Source organism: Sturnira hondurensis, unplaced genomic scaffold (assembly GCF_014824575.4).
Source record: "Sturnira hondurensis isolate 20B ecotype Veracruz unplaced genomic scaffold, ASM1482457v3 Scaffold0017436, whole genome shotgun sequence".
Lineage (NCBI taxonomy): Eukaryota > Metazoa > Chordata > Mammalia > Chiroptera > Phyllostomidae > Sturnira > Sturnira hondurensis.
In genome coordinates, this window is record NW_028090067.1 from 12,097,422 (window position 1) to 12,122,640 (window position 25,219).

At 49.4% G+C, this 25,219-nt stretch overlaps 1 protein-coding gene across 1 annotated transcript in view; it reads left to right on the top strand.

Moving 5' to 3' along the window:
* The window catches only part of RFX4 (regulatory factor X4), a 136,331-nt gene that overhangs the window by 93,987 nt on the left and 17,125 nt on the right, over positions 1 to 25,219 (top strand). Inside the window, exons 11-15 of the mRNA XM_037068420.1 lie at positions 1,452 to 1,596; positions 7,991 to 8,085; positions 8,517 to 8,634; positions 18,363 to 18,482; positions 18,770 to 18,931. Coding sequence (XP_036924315.1) covers positions 1,452 to 1,596; positions 7,991 to 8,085; positions 8,517 to 8,634; positions 18,363 to 18,482; positions 18,770 to 18,931 — 640 coding nt within the window. The remainder of the gene's footprint in view (positions 1 to 1,451; positions 1,597 to 7,990; positions 8,086 to 8,516; positions 8,635 to 18,362; positions 18,483 to 18,769; positions 18,932 to 25,219) is intronic.

The window sequence follows — 25,219 nt, forward strand, 5'->3', positions numbered from 1 at the left end:
CCCAGTGGGACGCAGTGACAGGGGAGGCCTCTCTGTGGGAGCGACGCTGAAGCTGGGGCACATGTGAGGGGAGGGCTGCGGGGCCAGGGCTCCAGCCGGCAGGAGCACCCTCCCAAAGGCCCTGGGGTGCCGCTGCATTCACCACAAAGAGACGACCCGAACGGCGGCTGCCTCTTTCGTTGAGCCCTCGGTCCTGGAACTGCACCCTCTCCAAACATAATTGGGAGAAATCCTCAGCAGTGTCCCTCTGTAAGAGACAGGTTACACCACCTGTCCATCTCGTAGATGAGGAAACTGAGGCTATTCTGCTCGCCTGATCCTGGTTAATCAGCGGGTCAGCAGCAAGGCCAGGATTTGAACTGGGTCTATTTGAACCCAGAATCCCAGAACTTTACATTTGTTTTCACTAGCATTCGACTGACCCAGTTCACGTGCTCATACAGTCAAGGCCTCTGTGACCTCAGAGAGGTCCCGACTGCCTTGGGCAAGAAGGTCTTGTGTTCACACACTCTGGGTGTGAAGGGCATCGTCAGTGTTTACCTTTTCCTGGAAGCTTGCAGGCGGTAGGAGGCGTATAATGTCCATGTGTATGTGAAATCTTCCTTTTTTCCACTTTATTAAAGACTTCTTTGAAAACGTGCAAGTGAAGGAAATGATCCTGGAAATATTTTTCTTTGCTTTTATCAATATTTTTCCAAGTTGGTGGTTCCAAGTATTGTTGTTCCAAGTGTTGTTTCAACTGGCAAGTTTAAGTTCTACACCAAGGGTTTGCTGAGGCAGCTGCTGTTCAAACACATGCCCACGCACGCTGATGAACTACCGAGTCTCAGGGGGAATTCCTCTTCAGCTCCATCTCAGTTACATTTATATTTGTTTTTGTCATTACGGTTACATGCAAAACAAAAGGCAAAAACAGAAAGCTAGACTGCAAACTGCTTCCGAATGCATTTATATGGAAAAATGCACAATGTAAAATCCCCAGGGTTCAAACTGTCACAGGCCCAGGGGCAGCAGGACTCCCTGTCCCAGCTTCTCTGGCGCTGGGAGACCTAGAGGCTACTCAGCATGAGCTGTGTCCACAGGCTTACCTCAGAGAGTGGACGGATCTCTGGGCCTCATCCCATTCTCCACGGGATGGAGACCAAAGGGGCTGCGAACAGCAGGGTTTGGGCCCTTGGGGTAGGTTTTTTGTTTTTGTTTTTGTTTTTGTTTTTGTTTTTGTTTTGTATAGAAAGGGAGGCAGGTGTGAGAGAGCCACGGGAGAAAACAGTGTACAGATCTCCTGAGTTACAGACTCACCTACTTACTTCCTAAAATTGCATTTTCCTGAATGTCAGAGTAGTTTGCAAACTACTGTTGGCAGATTCGTTAAAGAGGCTTAAAGGAAATAAAGCAAAGGGGTTTTCACCCAACAAGCCATGAGCTAATGAGTTGACTGGGGTGCGTTCCAGGCGTCTCGGACGGTGATCCACAGTGCGGACATCACATTCCAGATGCTGGAAGACTGGAGGAACGTGGACCTCAACAGCATCACCAAGCAAACGCTGTACACCATGGAGGACTCGCGCGAGGAGCACCGGAAACTCATTATCCAGTGTAAGAGAGAAAAAAAAGAGAGAAAAAGAGAAAGTATCTTGGGATATCTGTGGCATTCCCGCTGTCCTTCCTCATAGGACTCCCCCCGATATAGTTCGTGTCAAATGCGTCAGCCCAGAGGGGGTAGTGATTGATTTAAGAGGACCCGTGTCCGTGTGGCTGGGGAAGGTGGGGGTTGCTGCACCTGGCAGCCCGGTCATCAGTCAGCAAGCCTCACAGGGGCCCTCAGTGCCAGGCACAGTTCCGTAGGCGGCAGAGAAAATGAGAACAGAGCTTGTGGCCTCTCAGAGCACGTCGGCCTCCGCTCAGCTGGATAGGCTGCCTGCTTTTCAGTGAGGGTCAGTGTGCCAGCCCCCCTGCTGGCAGGTGGACCCTTCTGACCACCTGCAGTGCTGGAGAAGGGGATGGGCGGGGATTTACTTCCGTGAACATATGTTCATGTCCCTCTGGAGAGAGACGGCAGGAATAGTGCTCCCAGTGTCCTGACGTGGTCAGCCCGTCCTCAGCAGCAGAGGACAGGAGGGGGCCAGAGCACACCACCGTCATTGGTGCATCCCTGGCCTTCCTCAAACGCCTGTCATAGCCTGCTGCTCGGGGCACCCTGCAGCCTGGGGACCCTGGGTCAGGGTCCCCACGACCTCTTTACTTGCACAGCCTGCCGTTCTCCTGCCTCTGGGGAAATGGGGGCACAAGGGTGTCCACACTCCTCCCAGCACCTCTCTGAGAGGTTGGTGCTGAGAAGGGGGTGGTGGGGAGATAGCAGCTGCTACGCCCCCACCTTCTGAGCAGGGCAAGGCTCAAGATCCTGATAGTGACCTTGTTCAGGGAGCTGTGGACTGCCTGTACTCGAGGGAAGAGGGGCCGGTTTTCCGAGAGCCCCAGGCCCCTCCTTTCCAGTCCCTGGCTTCGACAGTGCCCTCGAGGAGGCTGTCTGTGCTAGCCTGTCTGAGCACGTGGTGTTCACAAGCAAATAAGGTTCCCTGGCTGTTCCCGTTAGAGACCCTTTCCCCATTTTGAATGCTCTTCAATAGCAGATGGAGCAGGTAAAACTGTGAGCCCCGTGGGACTCCCTGGGGCTTCTCTTTGTCAACCCCAGGGCTCCCCTCAGGCGCTTCTTTCCTTCTCTGTACAGCCCCCAGCCTGCCGTTCAGTTAGGAATCTCAGGGATGAACTAATCAGCTTATAGACTGCCTGACCTCCGCCAGGGCCTGTGTCAGACCCACTGTGTGCACAGTCTCAGTCTGTGCATCAACCCCAGGAGGAGGATTCTCTTATCACCCTGCCTTTTGGACGTGAAAACCCAGCCTCAGGGAGCTGGTGGATGTTCACCAAGGAATCAGAGCTGGACCTCGGACCCAAGTCTAGTCTTAGCTTTCCCACCAGGGACTGGTGCTGTCACCGCACCTTCCCGAGGTCTTCATGCTTCCTCTCTGCTCTTCCCTGCCCCGTGCCAGGGAGTCAGTGGTGGTCGTGGCTGCGAGCACCACAACTACGCAGGCTGTATCTCTGATGGCCGTGTGCGCAGGGCCGCAGCCTAGGCCAGGTGTGGGGGAGGTGCCAGGAATGTCTGTGCAAGACCAGACAGATGTGTGGGAACCAAGAACACCCGACTTCCTAGTCCTGCTAACCATTCCAAGCTTTCTTTTCCCCTCAGCACCTTTTGTGGAGAAGGGAACTTGTGACCCAGACTCATAGAGAAAAGTACAATCCCCATCGCTTTAGGGACCAGCCAGGCTGGGCCTCTGCTGCTGCAGTCCCCAGGAGGCCGTGGCCGCCTCTCCAATAAAGAGCCCTGTGGGCTTGCTCCTCCAGCTCTCTTAGGCCTGAGGCAGAATGGTGCCCGTTGAGGGTGTGGCTGTGTTCTTCTGCTGGAGGACAGGAATGATGTAGTGCAGTTCATCCCAGCGGGTGCTTCCTGAGGGCCCGTCCCCGGTCAGGCACTGCGGGAGACACTGGGCAAGGACCCGTGAATCAGATGGACACTGCCCTTCCCATAGGAGGTGCTGGGCTGATGGTGAATTAGAAGTTGCACAAGCAATTTACAAGTATGTCCTGTCTTACCAAAGAGGACACAGTATAGGATGCAGTTCCAGAAAGAGGGGGCTGGGGGATGAGCACCGGGTCTGAAGGCAGATGGCCTGGCACCGGGGTGTCATCCCTGCACCTCCCAGCAGTGGAGGGATGGTCCCTGAACACAGGGAGCCGGACCAAAGGTCAGTTTGAGCAAGCTCGGGTGCAGCTGTGTGGTGCACTGTCCTGTCCTTACAACCTGGTGGCAAAGCTGCAGGTTCCTGCTTTAGGGGGTCCCCATCACACCCGGGATGTAGGGCCTGCCTGGGCACGCTCTGCTTACCTTCGGCTGAAGAGTGCACAGTGGGACTTGAGCAAGCTGGTTAGAAGGAGTGAGTGGTGGCGTGGTGAGGGCTTGGGGCTGGGCTCCCACCCTTGCCTCTTGTACACTGGGGCGTGGCCTCCAGTCCGTGGAAGGGGAACGACGCAGAGGGATGGAGCAGAACGCTGTGCGCCCTTGCCTGGCACCCGGTGTAGTGCCGGGACACGAAGTGGTCGGAGGGCAAGTGCTGGAGTCAGGCTGTGTTTTAACCTTGCCTCTGCCGTTCCCTGGCTCTGCAACCTCTGGAAAGTTACGCCTTTCACAGTGCCTCAGTTTCCTCGTGTGTAAAATGGGGGGTACTAAGAGTGCCTGCCTCCTTGGGTGGCTCATCCATTCACTCAGCAAACACTGGGACACAAAAAAGGCACCTGGGCAACTCCTGCGTATCACGCAGTTCCAGGCTCTGGTCTCATGACACGCACGTTCTCGGGATCCGCAAAGGGTAAGTGAGCGTGTCCACGTAAAGCCTTTAGAAGAACGCCTGGAACATGGCGAACACTGTGTGATTGTTTTGCCACCATCACCGTCATCATCCCTGCTGGAAGTGCTGTCGCTCAGATCCACAGTGCTACGCAGAGTGAGAGAACGGCCCGCCCATGAGAAACTCAGAGGCCCGGGTCCCCGCTGTGTCACTGACGCAGCCTCTGACTTTGAGCGGGCCGTTCCAGCTCACTGGGGCCTAGCAGCCTCATCTGTAAAACAAGGCAGATCAAGTAAATGGACTTTTATTTTTAATATATTTGATGGATTATAATATTAAAGTTGTCCCAATTTTCCCTCTCTGCCCCTCTCCACCTGGTGCCCCCATTCCTCCAGCAATCCCCCGCCTTAGTGCATGCCCGTAAGTCATGCATGTAAGTTCTTTGGCTTCTCCATTTCCTATACTGTTCTTAACACCCCCCTGGCTATTCTGTACCTACCGGTCTGTGCTTCTTAATCCCTGCACCTTTCCCCCCATTCCCCCCCTGCCCCCTCCCAGCCGATAACCCTCCAGATGATCTCCACATCTATGATTCTGTTCCTGTTCTGCCTGTTTGCTTGGTTTGTTTTTTAGATTCAGTTCTTAATAGTTGTGAATTTACTGCCATTTTGATGATCATAGTTTTGATCTTCTCTTTCTTAAATAAGTCCCTTTAACATTTCATATAATAATACCTTGGTGATGATGAACTCCTTTGGCTTAACCTTATCTGTAAGGACTGTATCTGTCCTTCCATTGTAAATGATAGCTTTGCTGGGTAGAGTCATCTTAGATGTAGGTCCCTGCTTTTTCATCACTTTAAATACTTCGTGCCAGTCCCTTCTTGCCTGCAAAGTTTCTTCTGAGAAATCAGCTGACAGTCTTATGGGAACTCCTTCGTAGGTAACTCTCTGCTTTTCTCTTGCTGTTTTTAAGATTCTTTCTTTGTCTTTAACCTTTGGCATTTTAATTATGATGTGTCTCGGTGCGTTCCTCTTTGGTTGCATCTTGTTTGGGACTCTCTGTGCTTCCTGAACTTGTATGTCTATTTCCTTCACCAAATTTGGGAAGTTTTCTTTCATTATTTTTTTTTCACATAAGTTTTCAATTTCTTGCTCTTTCTCCTCTCCTTCTGGTACCCCTATGATTCAAATGTGGTACATTTGAAGATGTCACAGAGGTTCATTAACCTATCTTCTTTTTTTTTAATTGTTTTTTCTTCTTGCTATTCTGATTGAGTGGTTTTTTTTCTGCCTTATGTTCCAAACCATTGATTTGATTCTTGGCTTCATCTGCTCCACTGTTGGTTCCCTATAAATTTCTCTTTATTTCAGTTAATGTGAACGAACTTCATTTCTGCCTGGGTCTTTTTTATCATATTAAAGTACCCCATGAGTTCCGTTAGCATCCTCATAGCCAGTGTTTTGAATCCTGCATCTGATAGCTTGCTCATCCCCATTTTGTTTAGTTCTTTTTCTAGAATTGCGTTCTATTCTCTCATTTGGGCCATATTTCTTTGTCTCCTCGTTTTGGCAGCTTCCCTGTGTTTGTTTCTGCTTTGACTCCCTGTCTTAGTAGTGTGGCCTATTGTAAACAAGCACCCTGGTAAGTTGGATGGGGCGGAGCCTTAGGTAATCGCCAGGGCGAAGCAACCTGTGTCACAGCTCTGTGGCTCTGGGTGGGGGAGAGCTCAGAGAGGGGATGATGCAGCTGCCTGGCGTCTGGAGTTCTGTCTGGGAGGAAGCTGTCTCCTGACCCTCACCCTGATGCCAGACTCTTCACTTTCTCCCCGTATGCCACTGGAGTCCTTGCAGCTTTGCCCTGGTGCTGAAGCCCAGAGAGAATGAGTCTGCATAAGTCCTAAGTCCATTGTGGGCTCTTTGAGAGGAGACTCCTGAGAACCCCCCAGTTTCTTCTGCTGCCCCATTCCCCACTGGTTTTTATGGGGACTTATCTTCCTGGTGCTGGAACCCTGGGCTGGGTGGTCAGATGTGAGGCTGGGATCCCTTGGTCCTGAGGTGTCCGCCCTGATTTTTACCTACCATAGCGGGTGTGGGACAGCCTGTTCTATGTCTTCACACCTCTCCACAGGTCTGTGCATCTCCACCCCCCACGCGTCTGGAAGAACGTGGTTATTTTAATTCCATGGTTGTCGAACTCCCATACACCTCGATTTTCTGATGAGTCTGGGTGATATTTGCTTTGTAGCCTAGTTGTGTCTTTGCCGTGGTTGTGTGAGGAGGCGGGCCATGTTTACCTACACCTCCATCATGGCTGAGAGCCCCTGAATGGACTTTTAAAGCCGTTTCTCATTCTGCAGTGTTAGGACCTCCTGGTGGTCCTGGAAGCTGGCCCCTTGTAGCAGCTATGAGCGAAGTAAAACAGAGCGACTGGGCCATTCCCATGAAAGAGAAAAATAAAAAACTGCTCAGACAAATGAAAACTATAGGCATGTGTGGATCTTGAATTGTAGTTTGATTTATTGGGCTCCGCATACAAAAACACACACAAAATGTGTTGAAAAGGGATGTTTCAAATGGGGGACCAGCGCAGAGAGGTTTCTGCTTCCCATAGCACTCCGCTGATTACGGGACGCCTCCCGGTTCGGTTGTTTGAAGACAGGTGGTGAAGTGGTGCAATTACCTGCCTTTTACTAGTGCAGAACCCAAGAGCACAGTGACTGCTTCCTTCAGTCCACAAATATTTGTTAAGCATCTCCTACTTTTAAGTAGTAATCAGTGCTACTTAAGCTGAGCGCTGAGAAGCTGGTCAGGTTACTGCACAGCATAGCTGTGGTTTAGGAACACCGTATTTTGCTGTGTACAATGCACACGTTGTTGCCCAAATTTTCGAGGGAAAACTAAGGATGCACATTATTCATGGTATTACGATTACATATCATGGGTCTAATAATCCTCTGGACAACGTGCACAAAAACCGTGGGTGCGCATTATACACAGCAAAATACGCTATTTGAATGATCAAATGTGCCCCACCACGGGGCCAAGAGCAGGAGAGCCACAGGGAGCCCATCCACTCACACGAGCCAGCACACCCGGGGTAGCAGCAGCATCACAGCTGCGAAAGACAGCAGACGGAGAGCAGGCGGACACACGCCCACACACGCACGCTCTAACTGTAGCACAGTATTATGAGTGATGCGGTGAAGGCAGAATATGGAAAATAAAGTGCTATGAAAGTGTGCGGGGGAGTGGTGAGCTCTGCTGCCAGGGGGCATGGAGAGGGTGGAGAGGGCCTCACAGAAGGGTCATTTCACCTGGGCCATTAAGAGCCGAGCAGTCCAAGCAGAGGGAAGTGCCTGAGAAAGCAGGAGGTGGAGGAATGACCAGGAGGGAGGGGTGGCCAGGGCTTAAGGCCTTCACAGGCAAGGAAGGTGAGCCTGGACAGGTAAGTTGGGGCATGTTTCCTAAAGCCGCAAATGCCTTGCTGAGGCTTTGGAGTTTACTCCTTCGTTCCTTTGAGAAGGCGCGTCTCTGTTTACACGAAGCACAGTGACGATGGGGCTCTCCTTTGTTTCGCAGTGTATCAGGAGTTTGACCACCTGCTGGAGGAGCAGTCTCCCATCGAGTCCTACATCGAGTGGCTGGACACCATGGTGGACCGCTGTGTTGTGAAGGTTGGTGAGCAGGAGGGGAGGGGCAGCCCTGGGGAGGGCAGCCTGTCACTCACCTTGCGGCACTTGGGTAGTACAGTGTCCCACAGTGAGCCACCTGAATGTTCCTCAGCAGCCACAGAGCCCCTCAGGGTTGCGAGGCAGGGCTGGGGTGCCCTCAGGAGGGGGACGGGCTATAGGAAGCCACACTCTGAGTCTTCCTCCCCTGATTCAGCCTGGTCAGCATCTCTTGTATTTGCTAGGTACATTGGGCCTTGACAAAAGATTTCATTTTCTTAAGTGTATTTGCTCGCTAATATAAACAAAGTTGAAAACCATTGCTCTATACTTGCTTGGAACTTGGAGGCCTTCCATAAGCCTTCCTGTCAATTTCCAAAGACAGCAATAAATGAAGCTCAAGTGCACCACTGTTAAAGTCATTCACTTTCTCGTAGGTGGCTGCCAAGAGACAAGGGTCCCTGAGGAAAGTGGCCCAGCAGTTCCTCTTGATGTGGTCCTGTTTCGGTACCAGGGTGATCCGGGACATGACCTTGCATAGTGCCCCCAGCTTCGGTAAGGCCACCCCAGCCCTCCCCGCATCCCCACACTTCTTTCCTCCAGGCTCTGTGCATTGAGGTCACCTCTTGACTGTCAGCCACGGCCTTTCTACTGTCTCTGCGACCACAGGGACGTTACCCTGGCCTGTATCTGTTCTGGGGGGGGACACCGTATTCTTAGAACTTTCAGGGAGAGAGATGACTCTGTGAAGTATTCCAGATGAAGTGTACAAATCTGGAAAAAAGGAGCCTGCACACGGACAGTATTTGAGCTGAGGGAGGGGTAAACAGCAGTGGCCGTGTTCCCTTCGGGCAGACGTGCCCAGAGAGCGCTGCTTCCACAGGGCTATCTTGCCGGGTTCCCAGGTCCCCACTTCCTGTGACGGCACACGACAGAGCCCTGAGTTTGAACATTTGCAAATGGCTTGGTGGGCGCTCCAGCGATGGGTAGGCTGCTAGCGTTTTCTTTACAAACGTGCCCCCGTCTGGTCCCTGGAAGAGGACTTCTCATTCCATTTCCTCTTGTTTTACTGACCCCTCGGGCTTCCCTCACTTCCAGGAGACGTCCCCACCCCAAGTCCTCAGCTGCTGTTTGCAAGTGTGCGGGCCCTGAAATCTGCCCTGACGTGCTTGTGCCAATCTCTGGGGGCGGGGACCTGGTCCCCGACTCGGGGTGACTGCTGTGTTACCTTGGGGGACACAGTGTTCTGTTTTTCCTTGGAAAGAATGGAGGCTGCCTTGAGTCATGGTCATCATTAGCAAAGTGGGGGGGGATTTGAAGGCGTTATCAGACATGGGAAACCTCAAAGTACTTGGGCCTCAGTTTTGTAGGCATTTCGGCCAAGGGCTGTTGGTAAATTTTCTGGGTAATTGCTTCAGCTCTCTATTTGACTTTGCAAGTAGAGATGTGGTTTTGTTTCTCATTATCTCCAATTAAGCCAATCAGCTCTGGGGTTTGCTCAGGGTTTAATTTGACACTTTTCCATGTAGCTTTGTATGGTCTTGTCACCATTTTCCAGTTGTGCTATACAACCGAGTGAATATGGGGTGAAACAAAGAAGGCACTATTTTTTCTAAACAGCTCCATCCATGAAAGACTGTGTTTACCCCATTGTAGCCACGTTTTGTAGCGGATTTCTTTCATCTCAGCATTAGGAAGGTCTCCGAACCTGCCCGCACGGTGGCCAAGGGCGCTTTGGGCTGCGTGTGGAAGTGCCCTGCCGACTGCTACCTGGCCAGTGCCACCAGGCGTGGCCTTCTGATGACTTCCAGTTCAGCGTAGTTAGTGCTAGCACATGTTGCCTGCAGCTCTGGGAAAATCGCTGGTGCAGAACTGTTTTCAGTTAAGTGGCTGGTTGAAAAATAATTTGAGATTTTTTCATTGTTTCAAAATCAGAATCAACAGTATCACACACGTATACACACCCACGAAGCAAGCCTCTTTCTCTTGCATTACCTTTTATTTTAACCAACTTGATGATTCTTAAACTGACTATGTATGTCATCAAGCACCCTTCTGTAAACAGGGAAAGCAGTTCACTACAGTGTTCTTTGAAATTCATGTGTTTTTACCAAGTTAACAGGCAATCTGATAAAGTCAGTTTGGACAGTAAAACAATTAGGGTTTTATGAATGGGCGGCATTTATGACTAAGAAATATTGCTCCTTAAAATGTACTTCTTTCTTCCTGAGCCGCACACAGTCTTCAATCTACTGGAAACGTATTCAGGCCAGTGGCAAAAGTGGTTGCAGACCTTTTAGAAAAGGAGAGAAAGAGACAGCAACCCAATATCTCCTTTGCAGTATTTTTCGACCCTAAACGGGTTGAAATACCTGCTTCCAAGTCCATTTTGCAAACTATCTGAAATGCTCCACTCATCCGACTCATTGTTGAGTTTTGCAGCTTGGGGTGACAGGCAAGGTGAAAGAATTTACAGCAGACAAAAGCCCCGCTCCCCCTTCTGCTTGTATGTGTCAAAGACACAGTTGGTGGTTGTGTTTGGGTCATGTGTTCCCTGTATAAAAACAGCTAATTAGGAAAAAGAGCCCTCTGTTCCCTGGCCCCTCCCACCACCACAGGGGCCGGCTCCCAGTATCTTACCACTCCCACACGACCTTGGGCACCGTGCGTGGCCCAGGGGCTGTGTGCCCGCGCACCAGGCTGACCATCACAGTGTTTGTGTGGAACCGGACAGTGATCCTGTGGGGGGGGCTCCATCACCTCTCCCCAGAACAGCCTCTTTCAAAGGTAGTTGATTCTTTTCTTCTCCTTAATTCCTTTCCACTCTTTTCTACCCAGTTCCTTTGCACTGAAAGAGCCTATGCTATGAACTAAAGCAGCTAGATTTTCTCTCTTTGCTGCAAACAGCAGTTTTTAGCAAAATTAGTCAGCAAAGGTCAACTAGCAGGCAGTGAGCTTTCAGTCCTAGTAGGCTGAGGAAATTATAGGTTTTTTTTTAAACAACAATAACAACAACATATTGTCAGCTGCCTGCTCTGATTTCAGCTCTGAGGCCCATGGACCCCTGGTCAGCACAGGTGCCTTTGCCCTCTCGCCCTGGGGCTTCGCCAGTTGCCCCTGGTTCCTCAGGAACAGCGGGAAGGCAACAAGGGTTCCCAGAGCTACTTCCGAAATGGTTTGAGAGCAGTCCTGTGTCCAATGGCTGAGGGAGCAGGACTGTTCCACAGGTTTCCACTTGACATACTTGTTTTCTGGTCTAGCAGCAAAGTTCACTCACTCGGCTGGAGGGCCACGTGGGCGTGGTTCTGTCGGGCAGTGGCTGCCAGACCCAGTGGCCGTGACAGCCTTCCAGACCGCTTCTCTGTGCTTGGATGGCCAGCCTGGCTCTCTTACCCAGAACCTGCTCCATGGCAAGGTCCTGGTGTCAGAAGTGTTGCTCACAGCCCCCACCAAGCACTAGGAGGAAGAAACTGCTCTCCCTGTTTGCAGGAGGGGAGGCAGGGGCCCGGAGAGGGGAGGGGTCTGCCTGTGGACTTCGCTCTGACGAGCCCGCTGCTGCTGTTCCACTTTCTCCAGTGAAACGCTACTAACAGCAACAAGGGAACATCTATGGAGAGCCTAGCACACCTGGCACGTGACACTAGGTGCTCTGATTTAATCCTCACAACCACCGGCGAGGTCCCCTACTCCTGCCCCCAATGTGACTGAACGTGATGCGCAGACAGGACAATGGCACTCACTGTAACGCATGCCTAGGAAGCACGTACTACCATTTCACTCTGACGTCAACTCTGCAAGGCAGACAATAAAAGGGACCTTTTAACAGGGAGGGAGAGAACTTAGAGAACGTTCCTGGCTCCCCCAACTAACAGGGCGAGTGGTAGGGCTCTGCCTCACAGTGAAGTCCGCCTGACCACGAGACCGGCCCCGTTCCAATGGCCACAGTTAAGACACATATGCTGGGCTCACAGGCATGGACGAAAAGGCTGCACAAAGTTACTTAGTCCTCATCAATGGTTTTAAAAAGTCCGTATTGATGGATTTTGTTTTTAAAAAATTAAAGCTATGAGAAAAAAGAACAGTAATTAGAGTATCATGAGTCACAAATGGTGCCAGAAGACGATGGCGTGATATCTGTTAAGTGTTGAGAACAAAAAACCATCAACCTTATTTAAGAGTGAGGGCAAAGTAGAGACATACTCAGGAATATATGAAGATAAGAGACATGGCACCCATAGAACTCCGCTTAAAACAAAAGACATTAAAGGATGCATTTCAGCAAGAGGAAAAATAAAGCCATAGTGAGGGTCTGGAGTATTAAGAAGCAGTGATGTTCTGGTTAATTTTGCTGTGTAACAAATTACCCCAAAGCTTCATTGCTTAAAACAATCATTTTCTTACTGTGCTTATGGGTGCTAGGGGTCAGGAATCTGGACAGGTCACAACAGGGACATTTTCTCAGCTCTGCGATGTCTGGGGCCTGGGATGGGGAGACTCAGAAGCTGCTAGCAAGTCGACAGCTGGAGACATCTTCACTCACATGTTTGGTGCCTATGCTGGGACAATGTGATGTCCGGGACTGCACAGCAAGGTGCCTTCAGGTGGCCCTTGCATGTGGCTTCGTTTCCTCACAGCATGGTGGCTTTTGAACCATTAAACAACTCAGCCATGAGCTCAGATCCCCACAGTGAGTGTTCCGAGCCGCTGGGAAGCTGCACTGCCTTTTACGACTCAACCTCGGAAGTTAAGCAGGGCCACTTCCTCCACATTGTTGGGCAGAGCAGTCACGAGCCTATCGTGGCTGACGGGGGTGTGTAGCCCCAAACGGCCCCTGGGAGAAATGTCAAAGCATGTGAGGGCCCCATTTTAAGATGAGAGAAATTTTTAAATTTGTAAACAAATTCAATTAACTATTGATTCTAATTTGAAAGCTAATTTCATGTGTTTACAAAGGGTCAAACCAAATTCTGGAAACAATACAACATGGGTGGTGGGAGCAGAATCTTCAAGGACTAGTTAAGGAACGCTTAGGTCCTGGAATACTGAACAAAGGCAGTCGGTGAGTACACTGGTGTTCGTTTTTAAATTCCCTATACCTTTCTATATGCTTGAAATTTTTCACAAGAAAAAAGAAGCTTTGATTCCATAACATGCAATTAATTATGTTAACAACATAACACATAACAATAACAACAAAACAAATCTCTTTTTGTCTCTGTCCTAATACCTTTTTCATAACAGGCTCTGATGCTCACTAGCTCTGTGACTTTAGGCAAGTTATTTCAACCCTCCAAGCCTTCGTTTCCCCATGTATTGGTTGGAGATAATTACATCTTCTTCATGGTGTTGGAACATTAAGAGCATAGCACAGCGCATGTGGTCAGTGGTCAGTGCTTGCCCATATGACCCATATGAATATTTGTCATCTAACAAATATTCGTGGAGCCTCTACCGTATGCCTGGCACTCTTCTAGACACCGTATAGGGAAATGGGGGGAAAAAACCCAAACACATAAAAATCCCTGCATCTATGGAGCATACAGTCTAGTGGAGGAAGGCACTAGATAACAATAATGAGTTAACTATGTAGTATAACAAATGGTGGTAAGTGCTAAGGAGAGAAATAAAGCAGGAGTGTGCGCTATACTCAACTTTCTCCCATTTGACTCTGTCTTGGACGGTTTTCTCTTCCTCTCCCTGGTCCAGTCCCCCCCCCCCCACCCCACATCCTCCCTCCTCTCCAGTCTTTCTTTATCTCCTTTTCTCTTTCCCCTTCTCTGCATCGGCAGGACACTCTGGTACTGACCTGTGTGTTGCCCAATAATCTTAATGATTGATTTCTGCTTACTAAGGACACGACACTATAGCTTTTGTGGAGTCGGGGGCTGCGCAGCTTTCTGTGTCCTTTCTACCCAGAGCGCCCAGCACCAGAGAAGGCAGGACGCAGGAGCCCTGCAAACTTGTCTGAGGGACGGCTGAAAGTCGTCAGACCCGCTGGGTAACCAACCGGTGAGGGCCATTAGGGAAGAAAGCCTGGGGCCCAGACACACTCTCTCTGAGCCCAGCTCTGACCTGCTCTAGCAGCGTGGCCCTAGGCAAGTTTCTGCTACTCACCAGACCTTCGTTTCTTTGTCTTACCAAATAGGAGGCTTGTGGAGATGATTTCTAAGGTGTTAATTAATACTAGTCTAAACCCGTTTTTATCATCTAGACTGCATCTTTCCGTTCTAATTCATTGTTTCATAGTATGTTTCTCTTCATGCTTGTTGACTTAGAGCAACATTTCAGCAAATATTTCTTCATTTTGAAGATAGTTTCCTTGTAAGGATTTGGTGCTATCTTTTGACTTCGTCGACCAGAAACAAAAGCCTTATAGGATCTTAGAACATTAGAAGCAAAAGAAACCTTAGAGATAATAACAACAGTTACCATTTAGTAAGCACCTAGTGTGTACTTTTCCTCTCTGTGGTATTTCTGTAACACAGATTTTACGGCCCGCCTTTCAGAGGGCCAAGTGGCAGAATAACTGAAGAACAGTTACAGAATTAGACAGGCGTGGGTTCAAGCCCCAGTTCTGCCACGTAATGACTGTGTGGCATTGGGCAACTACATTACCATTTTAACACTGTAGGCTTCAATTTCCTCCTTTGCAAAAGGAGAGTGTCATTCATCTCGTACAATTGTGCTGAGGATTAATCGCAACAGCAAATCTACAGTTGTTAAACACAGTGGCTGCCACAGAGCAAGGCCTCAACAAACAACTTAATTTGTTTTTAACATTTACAAAGAGTAACTCATCTAAGGTCCCAGTTACTAAGTGGCAGAGCTGGGTCTCAACCTGGGTGGTTTGATCCAGCTCCCATGCAATTACCCATGATGCCATGCTTCCTCAGTGATTCAAAAGTCCCATTTGGGGGAAGTGGACGGAAAGTTTAGTTTTGGAGATGGCATCTCACGGTGACTCAGCAAAACCTGAACCGTGCTAAATTCCAAGTGGGTTTGAAAAACAGACACAGCCCCCCTGGGGGTGGAGGAAGAATGTACAGAAGGTAGAGGATGGGGGACTTCGGCCTGGAGCCCTGTGGGCACAAGGATGGAAGGCTGCGACAGGCTCCGTAGAGAGCAGGAAAAGGTACAGATGCACATAGCCTGCTAGGCATCCAGTGACCCCAGACTGAAGCCAAAGATTTTCCTCTGTAGCTTTCCTAGGCCACAATAACGAATCTATCTGAGATGAAGGGGGTGGGGAGGGGTATATACAGAAGCCAGGTGCAATTAAGGAGAAAATAAATTCCACCAAGGAGTCATCACCCAAAAGCCCCCATCTGGTCTCAGTCACCTTTTGTTCTGAGACGGAACGGCATATAGCTCACAACTCAAATTGCCCTTCCAGGGACCAAGTCCTTTACATCACCTGGGTCTTACTGCTATGTGGAGATGGGACTCAATGGTCCCTAGGGGATAGGACCAGATTTGGGAGCCAGACCAAACTGAGGCAAATCCCGACTCGGTTGCCGATGGGGGAACTCGTATCCTCATCTGTAAGAGACGATAATACCACCTACCTCAGCTTGCTGGAAGGAGGAGACCTGCATTACGAACTTAGCAGAGTTCTTGGCACACAGGAAGCACCCAGTAAATGGTAACTGTGACGATGATGACGACAGCAGTGACGATGACAAATCACGGTGGGGCTGACAGCATCACAGGAAAAATAAGGCCCGAGTCTCATAAGGCCTCCAAATAAGAAAACTGGAGGGTGTGGGGGAGGGGGAATTTCCCCTCTTTTCCCTCTTAGATCTTCTGGATGGTCTAGTAACCAAATTCACATGAGACAGAGTAACAGGAGAAAGTAACAAAATTTAGCTGTGCATGTACATACAGGCTCCCGTAAGAATATAGGACCCAGAGACAAATTGGGCAGTTGAGGCTTATATGCCATCCTGAGCTAAGGAGAAAGGGGGCTGTGGTTGGAGACTTTCAAGGGCAGGAAGGGAATTCATACAGAGTTGAAAAGGCAAACGTCTGGTAAACAGATGTTTGCTGGGCCACCTTTAACAAGGGCACACAGACTCACTTCACTTGGCATAATATCCTCTACATCCATCCAGGTTGTTGCAAATGGAAAGATTTGATTCTTTTTTTTATGCCTGAGTAGTATTCCATTCTGTATATGTACCATAATTTTTTCATCCTCACCTGAGGATATGTTTATTGATTTTAGAGAGGGGGGAAGGAAGGGAGAGAGAGAGGGAGAGAAACATTGATGTGAAAGAGAAACGTCACATGCCCTGACCGGGAACCAAACGCACAACCCAGGCATGGAACCCACGACCTTGCAGTTTGTGGGACGAACCAACTAAGCCACACAGGCCAGGGATGTAGCATAACTTTTTATCCACTAGTCTGTTGATGTGGAATCTGAAGAACAAAATGAAATGAACAACCAGGACAGAAACAGACTCATAGATGCAGAGAACAAACTTGGGGTTGCCAGAGGGGAGGGGGTTTGGAGGGAAGGGTGAAAAAGGTGCAGGGGTTAAGATGTGCGGATGGGTGGTTACAAAACAGTCCCGGGAATGTAAAGTTCAGCACAGGGAGTGTAGTCAGTGGTATTGTAATGACTACGTATGGTGCTGAGTGGGTACTTGAATTATCACGGGGAGCACTTTGTAAATGATACGTAATTATCTGACCACTATGCTGTACACCTGAAACTAATATAAAATAATAGTGAATGTCAACTGTGATTGAAAATACTTTTTTTATATTTGGAAAAAAACAATGGGGCATGGAAAGGACTTGGATCAAACGGGCCTTGCGAGGCTTCTCCTGTCTAGCACACTGTTCATGGTAAACCGTAGTTCTCTGTGCCGATGTCCCCCTTCTCGGCACAGGTCCTCTATCTAAACTCCTTTAGGCAGCTGGAGGATGTCAAAAGTTCTTCCTGAGTCTTCTGCTTCTTAAAAATAACTAGCTTACAACAATCACTATCCCCCCAAAAGAGCCTATTTTGGGGAAGAAAGTTCTGCTCCCCCTCAAGGAAAATAGGAAAAGGGGGTGAGCTTGTAGGGAGGTGGGTGAGGTGGGGACACTTCATGGGACAGCAGGTGTCTACACGGAGATGACCCGTGGGAGTGGGAGCCGGGAACATGGGGCTGGAGGCGCAGGCTTGGCCCCTCTCCCTGACTCTGGCCTTCAGGAAGCCTCGACTGTGGCAGACAGCCACTGAGCGCCCACCACACGGGGGCCACTCCACAGCCAAGTGGAGCATGACGTGGAAGAAAAGATGGCTTTGGAGTAATGTATTATCTATTCATTGTGTCACCTTGCACAAGTACTTGACTTGCAAAGCAGGAATAAAGAACAGTGACCCAACAAGGTGGTTGCTGAGATTCCATCAGAGAATACACGGCTGTGAGCACAGGGGCCGGCACTGGAAAATCTTTTAAACTTCTTGTTCACATCCCTTTGAATGGGACGTCTTACTATAAATTGAAAATGGAGAGAACTACTTGAAAATACCAAAGCACATTTCAATGTAATACTTTTTCTGAGAGCCATGTGCTAAATGAAGGTCTTAGAAACATTTGAGGAAATAATTCAGTCATCGGAAACTTAAAATTTCAATTCTCCTCCTAGAATTAGGTAATTGGCAGATACCAATGAAGTAGAAGGCAAGGTTCCTGCCATGGACGCCCTTAAAGTCCAGTGCGGGGATTAAGGCGGTGTACTTGTAGAAGAAGTAAGACTGAACAAGCCCTGGCTGGTGTGGCTCAGTGGGTTGGGCACCATCCTGCAAACGGAAAGATTAGCGGTTCGATTCCCACTCAGGGCACATGCATGGGTTGTGGGCCAAGTCCCCAGTTGGGGGTGTGCAAGAAGCAGTGGATCCGATGTTTCTCTTGCACATTGCTGTTTCCCTCTCTTTCTCCCTCCCTTCCCCTCTCTTTAAAAATAAATAAAATCTTAAAAAAAAAGACTAAACGAGGTGAAGGTGCTCAGATGATGATGAGGTGAGTGCATCTGGGGGAGCTCAGAGGCATTTGGACAGCTGGCTCCACTAGCACAAAGTGTGAATGACCCTCACTTATGCTAAGCACTCGGTTAGGTTGGGGAGGTGCAGAGAAGAGCAGCCTGTCCCCCTGCGGAGCGCCTCCCTGAGTGGGGAATGCGCGTCCCGAACGGAGCGTGAGAACACCGTGGAGCCTGTGCTGTGGACCAGGGAGGGGCGTACGGGAGCTGGCCGGACTCACCCTTCTGTGTGAATCTCCTCTCACCAGGGTCGTTTCACCTAATTCACTTGATGTTTGATGACTACGTGCTCTACCTGCTAGAATCCCTGCACTGTCAGGAGCGGGCCAACGAGCTCATGCGAGCCATGAAGGGAGAAGGAAGCACTGGTAAGCCAGCGTGCCCTCCTGGGCCGTTTGATCTGTATCCCCACTTCTGCGCTCCCTGCCTCTTCAGCTCTGTGTCCCAAAGGATGTCCTTACGGCGAGCAGGTCAGGTGGTGTGGAACCTTTTCTTTAGAGTGTGGGCGTGTGGCAATTGGGAACTGCCTCGCGGAAAACCCACGAAGGGCTTTATGTGACACAGGCTAGAAAGTATATTTCCTTTTTTAAAGCCCCTTAAGGACAACTCATCTTGACCTTGGGCCCTGAGAACCTGCCCTTTTCTCTGCCTGTAGCAGAAGTCCAAGAAGAGATCATCTTGACGGACGCTGCCCCGCCGACCCCTTCACCAGTGCCGTCATTTTCTCCAGCAAAATCGGCCACGTCTGTGGAAGTGCCACATCCACCCTCCCCTGTCAGCAACCCGTCCCCCGAGTACACTGGCCTCGGCACCACAGGTAAGGAAGGGCCCTCGCGGCTTTGAGTGGGGAGTCTGTGTCTAAAGCAAGAGCTTTCTGGGAAAACATTCTTCCCTCCAGCTCCCCTACCCCCTATTAAGGCCAAAGCCTGAGTATTTCCTTGGATTTATAGATGACTTGGCAGTTACTCATTTGTTTGTTTGTACATATTCTTTATGCTTCTGCTTTCAATTTGGCAGATTAAGTGCATGATAAAATCTCCATCACCCCCAAACCTAAGCCATTAAATGGTTAAAATGACACAAAACATAAATTCATACACATTCATAGACCATTCTTGGTCTATGGTCTACAGGATAGTCCTCCAACCAACCGAGCCACACCAGCCAGGGCTCATACACAGCCGTTCTTGGAAACAAGAAAGCAAGCTCTCTATGAACCACAGACTGAGAGGCATCTCAGAAAACAGGGCAGACAGAAAGCCACACACGCAGCCGCGACAACCATCGCAAGATGGGGAATAACAAGGCTGCAGGGGGCTAGAGGGAGAAGCCGCTTCCTTCTGGTCTGGACTCTGGCAGGCTGGAGAGAAGCCTTTGGGACAGGCACCGACAGCCTTAGAAAACATGGAGGACCTAGCTGACGGGAGAGGGTGGGTACGCAGCCACAAAGGCAAGGACCACCTTCTGCCCAGCAGCGGGGCGGGTGACCAGGCCAGTCTTTGTGGGGTGGAGGGCTTAGTTTGACTGTGATAATGAGTTCCTTATCTTCCCATCCAAACCTGCTTTACTCTCGCCTCAGTTACCCAAGCACCAAATCTAGGAGTCAGCTCAAATTTCTCCCTGCTCTCCACTCCTGTGTTAGGAATGGCCAAGCTACTCTCACAGACAGATCCAAACGTGGGTGGAGTCAACACAGTAGAAATCTATTTCATCCTTGCAAACAGAGCTGGCAGGGTGTTGAGGTCAGAGAGGAGGCTCTCTGTTACGCAGCCGTCTGGAGGCGCCCGCTCCTTCAGTATTAGGCTCCACCGTACCCCTGGGGCAGTGGGTCTCTGAGTATGGTCCACAGGCTAGCAATCTCCACATCTCCCGAGAATTTGTTAGAAATGCTCATCAACAGGTCCCATTGCAGACCCACTGCCTCGGGAACTCTCGGGTGGGGCCCAGCGATTTGCCTAGCAAGCCTCCACACCTGCACACCTAGAGACTTGTTAGGTAAGCCTTTTCTACTTTCTGATGCCCCCCAGTTTGAAGGCCTCTGCCTCAGGGCTTTGTCAAGCCCTGGCCTGAAGGTGGCACTTAGCACTTACACTTACATTGCATCATCCAGGGCTTGGTCACATGGCCTCATGGAACTGCAAAGAGAGCCCGGGCTAGCGCGTCTCCAGGTAGGGAATGGGGGATGTGTACTGGGAGGAGACGGCTGGCATTCTCCGCCCTGCCTCCCAAGTCCCGTTGTTCTGGTGCCCACCTGGACTCACGCGCTCCTTCCCACCCAACTACTGCCATCTGGTCCAGGCTGTCCCCGTCTCTCATGGACATCTCCAGGGACTCTCAGGCAGGTTACCACACTGCCCTGCCCTCGGGCTTGTTTTCTTGAAGCTTATGCCTCCCCTGAGTGCTGGGGCACAGAGGTCACTGCCGCACACTGAAGCCTACAGCACTCCTTCTCCCTAGCACTTCTCACAGCTCCACCTCCAGGACTGTCCTTCAAACACCCTCCTCATCTCCTTTGACCTTCGTCTCCCTCACCCTCCAGGTCAGAATCCCCCTCCAGACCCTCACAGCACAGGCTCAGTTATATCCTCATTCTGCCTACAATAGGACTGTTTTCAGAATAGACTGGGTGGGAACCCTGTTATATTTTTTGAAGACCAAATGCATAGAGTGAGACCGCCCTATTTAGGATGTTGTCTCTTAACCCATTTGTTCACTCACACCTCTATCCACTTACGCAGTGAGTGTTTCTCTAGTGGCTTCTGTGGGCTAAACAGTTCAGATAGCTGGTGATGTAAACAAGAGACTCGTGGTCGCTGCCCCCTGGGAGTTGGTAGAGTTGACAGTTTAGAGGTTGGGGCTCTGACGGGTTCCAGGAGAATATGATGAGTGCCAGGTTGGGAGAAGGGTCGGGTGTGTTTGGAGAGTCTGGGAAGGCTGAGCAATGAGAGGCGTTCCAGCCAGAGGAAGTGATGTGTGAGGAGGCCTGGAGGGGAGAGAGAGCATACTGTTTTCAGGGAACTTGAAGTGGGTGTTCCAGCAGCCTTTTGATTGATTCCTCCCCCAAGGTTCCCTCTCTGTCCAGAACTGGAGCAACTCTGAGAGGAAAGGAGCAGATGCGAGAGGCCCGTAAGGTGGCTGCCTCCTCTGTACTTTGCCAAAGGCAGAAACTTGCCAACAAGCCCAGTGGCCCTTTGTCAGGAGCTGCTAAGGAGCCTGGATTCTTTGAGAATATTGAAAAGTAGGGTTGTCGGTAACTGGCATTCAGTCGAGCTTTGATTTCACTTTGGGTGCACGGCTAGAGAGAGTTCTCCTCTTCTGTGGAAATGTGGCTTTGAACATCACCAAATTTCCTTTACATAGATGCTCCTGAACTCACGTTTTGTTTTCTACTTCGAAGAGAAAGGACACGAGCCCCCCCACCCCCAGTTGCTCTCCATAGTACGGCTCCACAGGAGGATGAGGAATTAATTATGGTGAACAACGTTGTTCATTGGAAATGAAAAAGGGAAGGAGACTGAGGCACTGTTCACAGCCCTTCAGCTGCTCGGGGGGTCTCCCAAGACTCGAGTTGTGGGGCAGCCCCCCTGAGTCTCTGGCCTCGCTCAGAAAGGAGCGAGGGCAGTCTCAACAGCGAGGAGCCATCCACCCGAACCATCCCGCCTCGTATCCTGCCCCCACGCATGCAGGCCAGTCAGTGACAACATCCTCACTAGTGAGATAAACAGGGAAATTATGCAAGCAAAACAGTTCTGCATTATGAAGCAGAAACTATTTGAATGGAACCTTTCTGGCCCCGTAGCAACATAACAAACAAAGGGACTCTAAGGAAGCAGGAGACGGGAGGAGTGAGAGGCAAGGTTTCTGGGATCCCTTCACAATTCTCATCCAGCCCGTGGGTCAGCCTGGCCTTCTTCGCAGCAATTTGGAGGCCCTGAGGTAAGGCAGGTGTGATAGGCAAAGCCACAGGAATATCATAAACGTGCGCAGAGCTTTCTCGGCAACGTGTTCAAGAGTCATAAAAGTAGCTTCTTAGAAACACAAATGTGAACCAGGTTCTTCTCAGAGGACTGCACCCTTTGAAGGTTCTGGCGCATTCCAGCTTTGTTCTCAGATATCTCCAGGGGGCATTAAAAATGTCATCCTGCGTGAAATTATGTATAATATTTTTGTCAAGTACACTTTTGAAATACTCCATTGCTAAATTGAACTGGATCTTGGCATGTATTGTGGGTCATGTTCTTGGAGGAAACATAAATATAATTTCCTAACAACATGTATGGTTTTATAGATATTATATTATAAAGCACAAATTATGAACTTATGATATACACCTAAATAGTAGGACATCTATTATGGTAGGCTTCTTAAATTGGGGGATTTTTGTAATTTTTCATCAGCCAATGCTGTAAATTGGAAGGCAATCATAAATTTTATAAAATGCATTTACCATATTTCTTTTTTAAAAAGGTTAACTCACCATATGGTTTTCATGCCCAGTTAATTTTTATTTCCATCTTAAAATTATTGCTTGTTTATATACCATTACTTTCCAAAAAGGATCTGAAGTAGTTAACAAAAAATGAAGCAAAACCACTTTTTAAAAAAGGACCCAAACCAGGAAGCGAGACATAAAGAAGTGGGTAAAATTAAACAATAAAATCTGGGCTAAAACAGTTTACGAACACCTTACACGAAATTGTATGTGATCTGATTGTCAGGTCTCTGGCGCACTCTGAGTGGCGTTGCTCAGGTGACGTACGTGCTGCCACCTCAGGGAGAGTCAAGACCAATCAGTGTCTCATCTTGATGGACACTTCCATGTTCAGTTATGAGAAAGAAACCTGTATTATGTCTGCTTGGTGAGCACAAAGAGAAAATTAATTCATTGCACAAAACCCTGTGGCATCCTTTTGATACAAGGACTAGGAAATGCAAAGTAGCAGAGATGAGGAGTGATGACTTACTAGGAATACAGCCACTGTGTCTAGACCTACATCCACACTTGTGCACAGTATTTCTGAATGTGTTTTCTTAGGACGGTATTTAGTCATTGTTTTTGAAGAGGGAAAATAATGAAAGTGAAAGGAAAGGAATATCAGGCACCAAAAATTGAACGTGACGCATGGCCAATTGTGACTGGGCACGCTCAAGTCTATGGCAATGCCGTGGTAAGAGAATAGTTAAAGTGTTCCATTTCAACAGGTTTCCACAAATGGCTAGCTGTGAGTCCCATATATACATTTTTTTAAATCCTCACCTAAAGACATGCTTTGATTGGCTTTAAAGAGGAGGGAGAGGGAGAGGGGAGAGGGAAACATCATTTGGTCGCCTCTCATTATTTGCCCCAACCGGGCTCCAACCAGCAACCTAGGTATGGATACTGACCAAGAATTGAACCTGCAGCTTTTCGGTATATGGGATTATGCTCTCCAACTAACTGAGCCACCCAGCCAGGGCTCCCGTATTTTTTCTCTCCTAACTTCCTGAGCTTGCCACCTCCCCATGGCCCAGCAAAGTTCAGTAACCTTAACTTTCTTTAAGGGAAGCTGGCTCTCTTCCTCCTCAGGAGCATGGCAGGTGGTGCCAAACTGACCTGCCCACTTAACATGACACTGGGCTGCAATTCTTTAATGTCATTTAAAGCAAAATGTTCAGCTCCCACTCTGTCCGGGTCAGGCCATCACAGGGATCCAAGGCCTTGTTTATGATGTCATTTTAAGTATTCCCTCCTTTAACAATGACAATAAAAGTTAACTATTAAACTCATGTTTTCACCCTCCCACCATGGGTTCCGTACAGCACAAAACCAGCAAATCAAATCATTGAGACGCTAGGCTGCCTAAAGAAATAAAAGCAAATTCCTCATAAATGGCCCTAACTATAGAACATCTGGCCTGCCCAGCTGCGTTTTCTCTGCATCGGTTGAGGATGTAACAAAGATAACTGGCCCCTCGTCTTTCCCAATAACAAAAGCTCAGTTATTCGGGGTATGGCGGCTGCTGCAGGCCGGCCTCTGAGCCTTGGTGACTCATCACAGAACTTCTGAGTGGTCAGGGCTGCGAACTCCTCCTCCTCATCCCTGCCGCTTCCTTTTCTGAAAAGGGACGAAATGGGGAAACATAAGCTGGGATTGAACAGGGATGGTTAATTTGCTCTTGACCTCACACCATCAGGGTCTTGGCTTGGTGTCGGGAACCTCTGCATGTGCTCATTCATTCGTTCATTCCATGTTATTTTGTGTCCGATTGGTGGTCCCGGGGGAATAGAAGTGAGAAAAACAGGCATAGTGGCTGCTCTCGTGCGACTTACCTTCTAGGGGGGAAGAGGATCAATACCAAGGGAAACCACTGGGGAAATACACAATTCCGCGTGGTCCTAATGAAAATAATAATATGCTAGGAAAGGGCATGAGATGGGGACTCACCTGAGCTGGGGTCAGAGAAGGCCTCCGTGAGGCAGCAGCACGGGTCTGAGACCCACAGCCTCACAGGGAGTCAGGCACGTGCAGGCCGGGGAGGAGAAGGACGCACCGGCCAGTGGGGAACAGCGTATGCACAGGCCTGAGCTTGAAAGGAGCCTGGCAGCGTGTGGCCTGACTGTTGCGTGCAAATAAGGGAGGCAGTGGCCGGGCCATGAGTTAGTGTCTCTCTCTGGGAACTGATTTGCTGCCCCTGGTCAGTTTTGTCGATTAGATTTTGGCCATGGAACTATTGATAAAGTTGAACTCAAGCAGATGAGTTTTTTAGCCGCAGCAGGTATTCTCCTTAAGCACAACTACCCTGAGGACAGATGACAGGCAATGGGACTTATATGTCTCAGTCCTGAAAGTTACATGAAATGCTCGTTTAGTGTCAGATACAGTCGAGCAGCACAAAGAGAATTTCCTGTGGTGGTGGAAACTGTTTTGTCCCAGCGTCTGAAACGGTAGACACTAACCACACACGTGGCTACTGAGCACTTGAAATGTGGCTAGTACAACTAAAAAAAAGAAAGAACAGAAACAAAACCCCGAATTGTTCTTTGCATTTCATTTTAAATTTGAATGCCCACCTATAGCTAGTGGCTCCTGTTTTAGGGCAAAGCAGCTCTACATTCTGGACATAAA